The sequence below is a fragment of the Empidonax traillii genome, unplaced genomic scaffold (genome assembly GCF_003031625.1).
Source record: "Empidonax traillii isolate 1590-97213 ecotype Southwest subspecies unplaced genomic scaffold, ASM303162v1 scaffold19:size3308961, whole genome shotgun sequence".
NCBI lineage: Eukaryota > Metazoa > Chordata > Aves > Passeriformes > Tyrannidae > Empidonax > Empidonax traillii.
This window is the reverse complement of record NW_020955212.1, coordinates 2,633,627-2,647,242: the sequence shown is the minus strand read 5'-3', so window position 1 is coordinate 2,647,242 and position 13,616 is coordinate 2,633,627. Positions and strand designations below refer to the sequence as shown.

The window sequence follows — 13,616 nt, the reverse complement described above, 5'->3', positions numbered from 1 at the left end:
CAGAGGGGGATTTAAAGAGCAGTTTTGGATCCACATTTAGAGGGTGAGATTTTCTGTACTTTTGCCTGCAGATTGGAGTCCTGGGACCACATGCTCAGCTGGTGTGCATTGGTAGAGGAGCGTTCAGGTGGTACACATACATGCTTTTTAAAATCACAATACGGCTCAGACCTCACTGCCTCAATGTATGAACTTCAGGCATCACAGTAAGACAGCAGAACATCACTGTGTAATTTTTTTTTTGTGAGTGAAATTTGTGAGTGGTTGCATGGAAAACAAAAAATGCTGGAAGTGAAAACAAAGTTAGTAAGAGATACTCCAACATAATTGCTGTCCTATTTAGTTCCAGGTCAAGTCATAGGCTAAAAACCTGTGCCAGAAGCCACTGAAGATATTAAAAGTGTTCTCATCAACTTCACTAGATCTTGGGTTGGGTATTATTCACCTGATCCCTCCTAGTTCGAGCGTGTGTCTGTGTGGCAAGTCATGTATGATCTAGAAATTCACAGTTAAAAACAGCAAAATGTTTTAAAAAGCTTTCAGGAATATATTTTTAGTTTGGCTTTTTTTTTCATTTTATTTGGAGCGATCAGCTCCTGCCCAAACATGTACTCCAGGGAGCCTCTGCAGCAGTAAGTCAATAGCATAACAATGGTACAAGCAACCCTTTGTTTCTTTCTCTTTCTTTTTTTTTTTTTTTTAGTTTTAATCATAGAAGTCAGAATCCCAGACAATAATTAGTATTTTCAAAATCTATAGAGAAACATAAGAAATATAATTTTTGGTTTGTTTTGAAAAACTCTTCACACTTTTCAGCTGTTGTCAATGGGAAGAAACCTTTATAGGGGACTATTGTGTTATTATAAATCTTTATTCTACTGATTATTTACATAGTTTTGAAAAGAGCTGCATAGACTATTTTTTATTCAGTGTCTTGCTTAGTTACTCCGACATGACAGAATTACAGGGCAGCTGTGGCACATAAGTTCCACACAAAGATTCTTTAAACATGGAAAGATGGGCTAATTTCTTAAACATTCACTTTTTAGCAGTGCAGATTGAGCAAGTTAGAGACCTTGCTTATTTAATGAAAAAGCTACTTTATAGCTACTTGTTTCAATATTATTTATTATCTATCTCACAGATAGTATGTGAAGTGCTTTCAAGACTTGGAGCAAATAATTCTCTTCAAAATATGATAGTGTCTCAGTTTTTTGGTACAAGGCTTTTCCAGTGAGGCAGGGATCCAAGGGAGTCTATCAAAGTGTTTTTGGGGGGAGATATTAATCCAGCCAAATTGTATGTTTCGTAATTAGAATAGGAACATTGAAAGAATATGCTCTAAATTTCAGTTGGTTATGGATCCTGTACAAAAGTCATGGAAAAAGCTGGCCTGAGCTTAGGTTTGTGAAATGATTTCTGCAAACTGATGGACATACCTAGTTGGTTTGGTTGCACAGTCGTTCAATAAGATAATCTCTTATGATGTAAAGGCTCCTGGAGAAATTTTAAAACTGCAAAATAATTCACTCCTTCAGCTTCCTTTTCACCCAGTAGTAAAAGCTTGTGAAGAGCTGTCATAGCAGTGGGTGCAAAGGGTGAAATACAGCTACTATTTTTCAGCATTGCAGTGGGGACCTCCAATAGGGTGGAACTTTGCCGTATCATCAAGTTTGAGGAAGCTGGTTTCTCTGGCACAACTCATGGGCCAGAGTCTACTCTTATTCACAGTTACCTCAAATTTAAATTTGGATTTAGTAGAGTGGCTTTGGATTCAGTGAGAATATCTGATTTCTGTGAGCTCTGATTCAGGGCCTTTTGTTTAAAATAAAGACAGAAACCAGTGTTAAAGTGCAGTGTGTTATTTAATTAGTTAGTAGTTAATAAAGTTAAATAATGAACTTCTTAATTCTATTCAGGATTTGCTTGTCATGCATTCATGGTCTCCAACAGAGACTAGCACTAGAGTTGTTTGAGAAATGGAGTTAGTTAAAATAAAAATATGTCATTATATTACAACATTTCAGCACTGTTTTAATCTTAGTTTTGCTACTTTGATTTATTTAAGTTTCCCTACCATATTGAGGCATCTGTTTCTATAACAGTTTTAACAGTTTCTCCTTATCAGCAACGTTGCAATGGAGCATTTTAATAGTCTAGAATCAGGTGCTTCTAATCCATGCTTCTGTTGAAAATTTTAAAAGGAAAATAGCTTTTTAAACAAAAACAAACAGTAAAATGAGTGTTGCAGTTTCTCATGGAAGGGTGACCTTAGTTGCTGATCTGCTCTAACAAGTATTTGTGAGTGTTTCTGCAACAATATGATTAAGCATAACTCTTCTATTTAGTAGCTTGAATGTTTGCAACAAAATCTGGACTACACTTCAGAGCTGGCATGCTGTTTCTCCAACCTCATATGGTTACTTGTTCTACCTGCTCTGAGTAATTTCTGTTTCTCAGGATAGAAGCACTAACTTTATGCTTAACTCATTATTTCTCTTCTAAGATTTATTTTTCTTTTCTAATGTATTCTTGCTCTTTAGAAATAATTATTATACAAGGAGATGAAAGGATTGCTTCCCATTTCTTAAGACAAAGAGTTGAAATAGAGCTAATTAGTTAGACTGTAATACAGTTTATCAAAAGTAAATTACTTTTTTTTTTCTCCCTTAGCCAAATAGATGGTTGCCTTATATTTGTTGCTTTGGCTTCCTTTTCTGCTATGTGAAAGCAATAATGTTGTAGAAACTAAAATGTAATGGTAGCTCATTGTTTCGCTTTCACAATCAGCTGTACATGTCCAGTGAGTATCATGTAATTCAGTTTAACTGTAAACCTACTGGACAAATCTACAAAGATGGAGAAGGGCCTAAAGGGGAAAGCCATATGAGGCTGAGGTCACTTGGCTTGTTCAGCCTGGAGAAGAGGAGACTGAGGGGAAATCTCTTAGCAGTCTACAAATTCCTCACGAGGGAATGTGGAGAGGCAGGCATTGATCTCTTTTCTCTGGTGACCAGTGACAGGACTCAAGGGAATGGCACGAAGCTGTGGTGGGGAAGGTTTAGGCTGGATATTAGGAGAAGATTTTTCCCCCCAGAGAATGGTTAGGCCCTGGAACAGGCTACCCAGGGAAGTGGTCACAGCCCAAGCCTGCCAGAGTTCAAGGAGTGTTTGGACAACACAGGCACACAGTGTGAATCTTGAGGTCCTGTGCAAGGCCAGGAACTGGGCTTGATGGTCCTTGTGTGTCCCTTCCAACTCAGGATATTCTGTGATTCTGTGATTATAGGAAATATGCCATATTTTGCTTAACCTATGTAAAAAGAACTGGCTCTTGAATATGTTAGGGTGTGTCCTGTGACATCACATTCTGTATCATGGACTTCTGGGACAAAATGTATTGTTCTATTCTGTCCTTCAACAACTTCATGTGGGGTAGGATGAAGTGTTTATTTGCTTCATTACTTATGGTTTCCTTACTAAGCTAACACTTTGTCCTTACATGTCCTCTTGTCCTTTTGTGCCACGTACCGTCTTTTGTAATTCTTCATCTTCATTTCCCAAGAGCAGAATAGCTAGAGTTTTTTTTTTTTTTATAATCTTCCTTGAATTTGAGTTCCATTTATTTACAACTTTGGGATGAATAAGTATTGCATAACAGAACTTTCCTAGAAGCCAGTGGACTTACTAGAGCAGAGAGTCACTCTATTCATGGAGTCCTGGAACTTTTACATTGTCAAAGCTAACAACAGCAAAATTCGTTTTGTAAATAAACTCTGAAGGACCTATGAAGACCTTAGTTCTGCTTGGTGCATGCATCTGAGCCCAGATATAGCATCAGAACTTAAATTTGCTCTGTCCTGCCTTTCTCTAGAGCTGTCTCTCATGTCTCTCTCTGAAATACTCTATGAGTAAACAGGTCTCCTTACAAAAGGGCTTTGATGCTACCAGAGGATAAAGTTTTTCTTCAAGTCTTAAAGACTATAAATGATAGATCTGTAGAAGACCAAGAGGTTGGTTCTTGCATGGGTGTTTCAGCCAGATGTTCTGTGTGATTTGTACATGAAAATGTTATCAAGATAGTTGAAATTTGGAAGGCAGTTAGGAAGAAAAATAGTTATCAGAGCTTGATCAGTTTGTCTGCTTTTTGTAATTGTGAACTCAATTATTACTGTGCCTAATTTTTTATTGTGGAGGAGGATTTACCAAGGCTGAAAAAGAAATTAATCCAACTTTCTCATTAAAACATACTTTGAAAAAGATCATTGATTGTGCACTGACCATTCATTGACGTACCAATGACTTTTTCATCATTTTTCTTCCCATAACAAAATAGAGCTGTCTAAAGACCCAGTGAATGTTCACAATGCACTTTACTAGGCTATCTACTGAAAATGTTACTTTCATTTTTGCAAAATATGAAAAGAAGAGATTAAACTCTTCCTGACATGCTAAAAAATCTCTGTCTTCAAGAATATTCATAGTAAAAGCAGATATAAAGGATACAAAAAACGTTCTTGTTGTTACTTTTTATATATGTAATTCTTGCCATTACTGGACAGATGATGCTATATGACTGAATCAGAAGCTGTGGAGGACAAGCTTTTCTCAGTAACTCATAAAACATTAAAAGTTTCAGAGCACCTGAAATAATGAAAAAGATTCACTGAATGCAAATGACAGCTTTCATCTTCCTTTATGAAGCACATGCTCATGAATATATACATTTTTGCATGTGTAGAGGCTCAAGTATATCTGCCTTCCAGTGAATGAAAGAATAAGGAAATTATGTATTCAGAATTAGTTAGAAGTTTGCTTTTTTGTTGTTGTTGTTGTTGTTGAGTTTTCCAGTTTAATTCAAGTTCCCTTCCTGAGTTGAACATTTCTTAGAGGCTGCAAGATTCGAGAAGGGGGCACTGTTATCCCCATTGCCTTCCTTCTAAAGGTTTTGGGCTATTTTAAATACCAGTGTTGCTTTTGGTGATATTAACAGCCTTTTGGCAGTTCTGTGCTGTTTGTCTGCACAATCTGTCCATCTAAAGTAGCAGAGCATGAGAAGCTGATCTCCTGAGGGAACTCTAACAATATCGACAGGCTTGATTGACACAAAACCAGTCTCTCTCTTTCACCTCCACTGAACTCAGAGTAAATTCAAGGCCTGACTGAAGAGAGATAGGGGTTTAGCCATTGACTTCCATGGGAACAGAATTTAAACACTAGCAACTACTGCCCTCTCCTAAGGCAGCCCTGAGTATCTTGGCAAATGCTGTTTAGAAGGACTATCAATTTGATCCCACTTCCTTCTCAGGACTCAAAGCCAAGTTCAGGGCTATTTATGTCTTATTAACTAGAGCAGGCTTTGGATGGGAACTACAGCAAGCATTTAAATCTTCTCCTTGAAAAATGGGTTATGGCTTAATGAACCTTGTTCAGGTTAAAGCTGTTATTCATTCTTGATATTTGTGTTTGTTACTGTCAGGTAGAAGTCAAAGAAAGAGCAGTGCCTTCTATCTTGAAGAGTTTATCAGGCTGAAATAGCCTGAAATTTGTTTCAAGTGAATCAATTCTCACTTTTCTGACAGGAAAATAGCAACGGTAGATTTTCCAGATATGCTTCAAAATACCACATATGCTCAAAACTTAGAGGATGTCAAGAACCATATAAAAAGATATGCTTATCGCTTCAAAATGTGAGCATCTACAGATATACAAATTACATTTTCTATTAAGCCAGCAGTACAAAAGGTGAGAGAAGAGGCAGGGACATAGGCTTTTTTTTTTTTTTTTCCAGTCAGTGTGTTCATACAGAAGAAAAGGAAAAAAGTAAAACTGCAGTCCATAAATTGAAGAGTATTTGTGTGGAATGGAAAAGAAAAAAACTGGAACGTTTAAAATATTGCCAATTTTCCTTCCTCTCCTTCAGAAGTATTTGGGGGTAAAATATACCACTTCTATGGCATATCTATCATTATTATTCATCTAATGTTGATACCGTTTGACTAGTTCCTAAATATTTTTTTTTCAAATTGATAGCCATAGGAGCTAATTATGATCTTTTTCTTGTCTGAAGTAAATTTATTTTTTTAAAGCAATTTGGAAATTTAATGAAACCATTAAAAAACAATTCTACTTTTTAGAAATAGTTTTGCTTGCATGGTGGAATGGGATGTGCTCTTTCTAGTAACTTCTGTTGCTATGTATTTGATTAATAAGAATGCCAAATATTTGTGTGCATTTGATCTTGCAAAGCCTGGAGAACCTTTCCTACAAGGCATTTCAAGAGGACTGAAGTAAACCAGAGATTTGAGTTCTTCTGTGTATTCAGAGCAGCATCTTTAAACTCAAAAGAATGTTACACTCTACAGTGTCCTGAAATAAAAGATTATTAATTTGATTTTTTTATATATTTTGAGCTTGGTATTTGTTTCTAGGTGTAAACCAATAGGGCCTACACTAGTTCAGAGTTATTAAGATAATTTTCTGTCTTGCTTGATGCCTGTGTTTAGGAAAAACAAACAAACAAAGCCCCAAACACAAAACCCAAAAACCTTCAACCCAAAACTATCTTATCAGGGCTCTGTCTTCTTGTCAAAATATTTTGTTTTGAACTTTTTGCCTCTTTTAGTGTTGATCAACACAGACTGACTTTTTCCACAGAATTCCCGTCAGTTTGCTCTAGAGGAGTATAACCTCTCATGCAGAAACTTGCCCGTGTAGAGCATGGTACCACTGTCTTTCTCCACCTTCTTTCCAAACTCTTGAAAAGTCTTTGCAATGTTTTCCACATGTTTCCTAGATGGGGCTAATAAAGTTATTTGGTAGTTCTTTTCAATCTCAATCAACTTTAGGAAGCCAATAATTACTAAATATGAGGTTGTCAGATGGTAATGTTGGATAGTGGGAATTCCGGAAATGGCAACAGCTTCCTATTTGTGGTTGGTTAATATATAGAGGGGATGTGTGGTAAAATATGTGATTTCCTAGCTTTTTCAACCACATCACAGTATATGGGCTTATACCACATGTGTACATTAGCAGATGATCGTGGCATGTGTAAATATCCAATGTGCAGATGGTTTTTACATGGTCCTTCTAATGGCATTATATGTTGCTTGGTAGTTCTTCAGTGCTTAAAACAAAAAGCTTTTCAAGCTTCAGATGTGATGTTCAATAGGTCTGTCTTTAATGCTGGGTAAGCACCTGCTCCTCCCTCACAGTCACATCAAAGTGAACTCTGCATAGCCGCTCTGAAATTGTGCAGCATAGTGCTGTGGAGTAAAACTGGTAAAAGTTCAGGGCAGTCAGCCCTGTAAAATCTCTCCGTCTGCAGAAAAATTCTCCATAGCCACCTGGATGCTTTTAAACCTTCATTATTTTAAATTTAAGATGGTTGGTTGAGCATTGCTTCTACCAAAATCTGATACAATAATCAAAGTTGGAGGTGGGGAAGGACCTCTGGGGTCACAGAGTCAAGATTTCTGCCAATAATAGATTGTTCCCTGCAGTTCAGTTTCCAGTGACCTTGGAAATTACTAGCCTAGTAAAACGGTAATGAAAAAACAAAGCTGTTATAGCTTCAGAAGTAGCCAAGTGATGCTGTTCCAATGACAAAATGTTTTTTTGATGTGAGATTCTCTACATGCATGGCTTCTTGGTTGCAGTTTTTGAGTGATCACAAATCTATGCTTTCTGACCCATTTCGAACTGGCTGCAACTAGGAGGTTGGGGAGATTAGCTTGTTTTAATACTATATGAACTTATCCCTTAACCAAATCATAATTTTTATTACAAATAAATAAGTCAGCAACTTAATTAACCCCCCTACCACAACATTTCCTTCATATCTCTGCAGTTGTATTCTTTCAACACTTCTAGCCTCTCAGATACAGGAAATTATGAGGAAAAAACCAGATTTCTTGGTTTTTTCCATCAAACCTCCTGGTTAATTAGTTACAGACTTATTCTGCCTTGGAATCCAAAAATTTCTGAAAAGATTCAGATGTTACACATCAGTTTTACATTTCTTTCAACCAAGCTAATATTGCTTCTCTGTTGACATAGGCAATAAGGACAACCCTGACATACCCCTAACAAAGTGGGTAGAATTTGGCTCCTCTTCTAAGGATGAAGCAGCAAAGACAAGCTAAATACACGCTAATTACACTTTAAAAATATTTTAGGAGGCTGTCATAAACTGGGTGGATGGGAAAAGATCCCAAGGCACGAAATTCCCTTCCTGTTGTACCCATTGATGTGTGGTGATTTCTTCACTAGGGGGTCCTATTGTGGGCTACCTTTTTGGGTGTGCAGCACTGTGAATATCCTTTCTTCCTCAGGTTCCCCTCACCTCCTTCTTGTATTCACACACATCAGATCTCACTTGGAGAGGAAAAGGGGTTCCTTAGCTGCCAGCTACCAACTTGCTTAAAAGAGGAGTTAAGAGGAAAAGAAAGCTAATTGGACTGTGCTTGGCAGAAGTCTCTGTTCTGTTTATTCAGATTTTTAAAGGATTGGGTGCTGAGAAACACTGAAATAGTGAGAACACTTATTCCTTAAACAGGTTCTTGCAAAGTTTTTTACAATAAATACAGAAAGCTGCTTTACTAAAGCAGTGTTTATCCTTACAGTAATGCTGGTCATGAATACGTGTCTAACTTAGCTGGAACTAATGCCTGACTATACTATTCCACTACAGCAACTTACCATTTTGCGTAGGCTGATTATTTTTTCAACAATATTTGCTAAATTCTTTTAAGGGCTGCCAGTATATATTTTTTGAAGCTTAGTTAATAAGAACAGCTGCCACTGGAGTCAAGGCTAAAAGAGGCAAAAAATATCTGCAGAAGGCAAGATTTTACTTCAAAAGATCAGTATTACAAAGCACTACTGTTGCTGGTATAATCACTTTCTTTGGGGGGGATGCTAATATAGACTGGGTTTCTTGTCTTCACAGCCCCCACTGAGCCTTTGCTGTGCAAATTTGCTGATGGAGGGCAAAAGAAGCGCCAGAATCAAAGCAAATACACACAGAATGGAAGGCCGTGGCCCAGAGAAGGAGAGGTAAGTGCCACACGGCAATTATTTTCCTGGGGTTTGGCAGAAGTCAGCTACAGACCTGGAGGTCTACCTTTCAGGGCTACGAAAAAATCAGATTACACAAAAAATACAATAGTTTCATACAGAAAAAGCTTTGTAAGCAGTGGGGAGATGGAGGTTTATGATAATGTGTGGAGTGTAAAGTTACAGGAAAGGAGAATTTCCAAGCTTGGTGTGGAACTGTGCACAGCCTGGTCCCACCGTGAACCCTCTGTCTGTAGCCGGACCTGAGCCGAGTATTCTCTTACTGGTATGCCATCAGCACCTGTGGTGCACCTTTTACAAACCAAATCAATTTACACCGAAGCGACTGAACAATACTATTTTCTCCATGTAGTTCCTGGTGATAAAAGATCATTAGGAAATAGGTGAACTGTTCCAAAAAGGAGAGATGCACTTACATATCCAGATGTAGGGTCCATGCAAAAGTTTTTTGCAAGCTTATTTGGGCTGAGCTCTTCATTCTGTTCAAGACAAAATGGTTTACAGTAGTCTCAGCTACATCACGTGTACAAAGTTTTAAAATAATCTAGTAGTTGCTTTCTGCTCTGCTGCAAATAGTCTGTTACTGGAGTTTCTTTTCTATGTCCTTGTATGTGAAGTGTGCCTAAATGTGGGTGAAAGAGGAAAGGAAATTATTTAACTCTTCAGGAGTTTGTTTACTATTTTGGAATGTTATTATAGAATAAAGACTCTTGAATAAATAAGGTAGACCTGGCCATAGTCCCTTCTTATACATGGTGATAGGTATGGAGGTTGAAGGACTTACAAGTATTTCTATCCTAAACAACTATTCTTTGTATTTATGATTGAGACTTTAAGGAAAAAAAGTATGTTGCTCAGTTGTGACCTACAAGAATATAAGCTGGTGGGAGTTTTTTTCTCGTTTGTTTGTTTGTGGGTTTTTTGGTGGGTTTTGCTGTATCTGCTTCAACTTTACAAGGCAAATTAAAAAAAAAAATATTTGGTATATCTAAGTTATATGAGCATTACTAGATGATTTCTGCTTTTTTGCAATGATTTGATTTTGCTAGCTGATAGTTTTCAGACCATTAGTTTATGACATACATACCCTGGCACAATTGGTGAGCTCCTAAAACAAACAGAAAGGCTGTTTGAAAGTGTAGAAATTTCTCCCACCATCAGGGTTGTTATTGTACATTGTTCCAACAGCAATGATCCATTTTTAGCTCCATGGGCTGAAAATCTCAGTGCAGCAGATACATTTGCTCTAGGAGATTGCAGAAGTCTCCAAAGGTTCATTGCAGTCTCTTGTGCTATATGTCTCAAGAAATGGAGATGTCTTCTCAGGAGCCATTATGGTTTGCTGAGGAACAAGTGACCAAGAAGTACTTCAAGCAGTAGACTGAGGTCAGTGTAAACAGAGCTTGAAAAAAAAAAAGATATAGATATAGATATAGATATAGATATATAGATATAGATATAGATATAGATATAGATAGATATAGATATAGATATAGATATAGATATAGATATAGATATAGATATAGATATAGATATAGATATAGATATAGATATAGATATAGATATAGGAGACAATAATAAAACCTCAATAAGGTCAACAATCTGTATTTTAAAGACCTTTAAATCCTTGTTTAAATAGTAAATACCATCATAGCTATTATCTCCACTCTTCTATATTTCCTTCAGTTCAAATCAATGAAGAACAAGAATATAAAGTTTAAGCCAGCAAGCCACCATTATGGCTGTGGCCTCTGGGCATCAGCTTATTATATCCTGCATAGTTCATTTGCTGCTGGTGGAGTGTTTCCTGTTAAACACAGTGATATCTTAGTGAGCTAGAGGCAAGGTGTGGTTGGTGTGTTTATAGCATCAACACTTGGAAATTAATTTTCAGTGCTGGAAGATGTCATCCCTTATTGTTGATCGCAGTCAACTACAGAGCTGTTGTCATGATATAATGTACAAATGTGAAATATTTCAGACTAGATTTTTTCAGATTTTCTCTGTGTACTAACATCCGGTTAATACTTTGTTGCACATTAGATATTTACTACTCAGAGCATTAAAGACAAGGATACATGTTCTCTTTTAGGGTTATTAATTTATTGGATTTCTTCCCCACTGTTGTTGATTTTCTTATCTCCAATGTGATTTTTTTTTGTATAATTACTCTTTTATTTTATATGCAATAAGGTTTTTCTAACCCTTTGTCTTTAATGATCTTACTCTACGCATGATGTATCATTCAGTTGTTCTCTATGTAGCAGCATTCAGGTAACCTTCCTACAATTACTCCTGTCAGCTTTTATTTTGTTTAAAAAGAACAGGCAGTGAGTAGTGAGAAATAATTGATATATGACAAGTGTCATGGTTTTGATCACATATGGGATCTGGAAATATTCTGTTCACCTCTACTTTTTCTCACTTTCTTCCCCAAAGAAAAGTATAGAAATAGCATCCATACTCCCTTAGTATCTTCACCCTGGCCAAATCCTGTAGTATCTAGATCAAGATGTATTTTGGCTGTGCATTCTTAAATATTTACATGAAGGGCATTTCTAAAGCACTGAGGGTGACTGAGAATTATTTGCCAGAAGGGCAGGATATCCAAGAGAAATTACACCAGCCATTCTGTTACTGGCCTCAGACTTGAGCATGCAAAGTGGAGACACACAGCTGTGCCCAGTACTCTGTTGAAGGGAGGGAATGGCAGAAGATTCAGTAGGGAGAAGCAGGTTTGCTGCAGTGTTACGTCTCTGTCTATGCTGTTCTCTGAGATTTTACTCTTTTATGAAGAGCTTCTGTGGAATTTTATAAAAGAGGACTACTTTCTTTTTTTGGTAAAGTTTTCAGGTCATACTGCAGAATGCAATAGAAAATCTTATCATATGCATCTTTATAGATTTCTTCATAGCCGTATACAAATACTTTAACTGGCTCTTAAATTGGCTTCCCTTTTGAAGTCAAGTCTTTAGGAATACACTGAATTTCTCTAGGGCTTTTTGGGGAGTCGGTGGATTTGGTGCTAGGTTACTTGGCCAGTTGCAACCAGGGAAGAATGCCAGATCTTGAATAGCACTTTCCAGTCCTTGCCTTTTCCCTCTTGCTTGAAGTCCCAGGAAATGCTCAGCAGATTTACTGAGAGATTTAACTAAGGATTTGTGATGGCTGACCAGTTCTGGACTAAGGAGCCAAGAGTTTGGATTTAGTGATGGCACAAGGCTGTCAAATTAGACATCTAACATAGAAGTATAGTAAATGTACAGTGAAACCTGCAAGTGTTGGAAACATTTGCAGTGAAATTCTGACCTAACCAGTGACATGATTTCTGCACAGAGGTCAGTAATTTTTTTCAGGCTAGTTTCTCATGTGTCACACTGGTTTAATTCAGCACTCTGTTTTGAAACTTGCCCTGACAAGATCATATTGAGATGGTGAGAGAGGATAATCGTATTCAAATTCTGTCTGTGAAATATTTGATTTAATTTACTTCTAAATTACAATTGACAAGTCTAGAGGTGGGTGACATAGCTCCCGAAAAATGTTCATTAGCTGAGAATGCACCTAGGGAATTAAGTGTAGTCACGAATTGAGATCAGATTGGATTAAAAACCTCAACATAAATTTTTCAAGATAATCTTCTATTGCAGATTTACTGAAATTTTGTTTTGGTTATTCAGAAATACATTTTTTTGATACGTGTAAGAGAGAGTTTATTTGAAAGTTAGCTGATAGAAACTGAGAAATCTATCCAAAGTTTGTTATTGTTTACAGTTCTGGAAATTGTAGCCTTTCTATATCTGGTCAGCCCAGAGTGATTAAGGGTTTTTTGAAGACACAATATTTTGACGTCTTTGGAATTTCATTTACTAGTTTCTGTAAAATTTAGATGATTAAAATATTTTTGTTGTCTTTCCTGTGAGAGGATATCACCATTGCACTATTGGTGCATATGGCACAACAATGAATGCAACCCACTTGCCACTGAATTTGGTCTGCTGTCTACAGTGATATTTAATAATTGCCACCAATAATTCTTCTATTGATTGCTTTTTTGCTTCTATAATCCGGATTGCATTTTTTCTTTCTAAATAGCCAAGAGATTACCCTCCTTTCCTCCCCTTTCTTCTCTTCCTCCTTTCCTCATTTCTCCTTTGTTTTCTTTCAAGACCAGTTGGTAGAATATTTAAAGAATTAAACGTGCTTTTAATTCTTTCTTAGAAAAATAAGATGACCCAGTCGTTCAGGAATGTTACTTTTGTTACCAATTCCTCTCTTTATCTACTGCTTATTACAACTTTGCCTGATGCAAACAGTAATTTAGAGAGAAAAACATAAAATAGGAAATTTAAGAGACTTCCTGAATTTTGTAAAGTCAGTACCAGCAAAGGGCAGAAGCAGTTGTTCCTGGTGCCAGTTGTCCCTTCTTTACCAGCAACATGCATTTAGAAATGATTAGTAGTTCTGTGACAGGCCCATTTATAATTCAGACGTAGATTGTTTATATGCTTCCAAGGAGATAGGTAATACTTAGT

General features: G+C 36.8%; 1 protein-coding gene across 7 annotated transcripts in view; it reads left to right on the top strand.

Annotated features, from left to right (window-relative positions):
* Window positions 1–13,616, top strand: part of RBMS3 (RNA binding motif single stranded interacting protein 3) — a 597,177-nt gene that overhangs the window by 497,450 nt on the left and 86,111 nt on the right. For all 7 annotated transcript variants that reach the window (XM_027897820.1, XM_027897776.1, XM_027897804.1 and 4 more), the window contains one exon: window positions 8,954–9,060. In XM_027897820.1, the coding sequence (XP_027753621.1) occupies window positions 8,954–9,060 (107 nt within the window). The remainder of the gene's footprint in view (window positions 1–8,953; window positions 9,061–13,616) is intronic.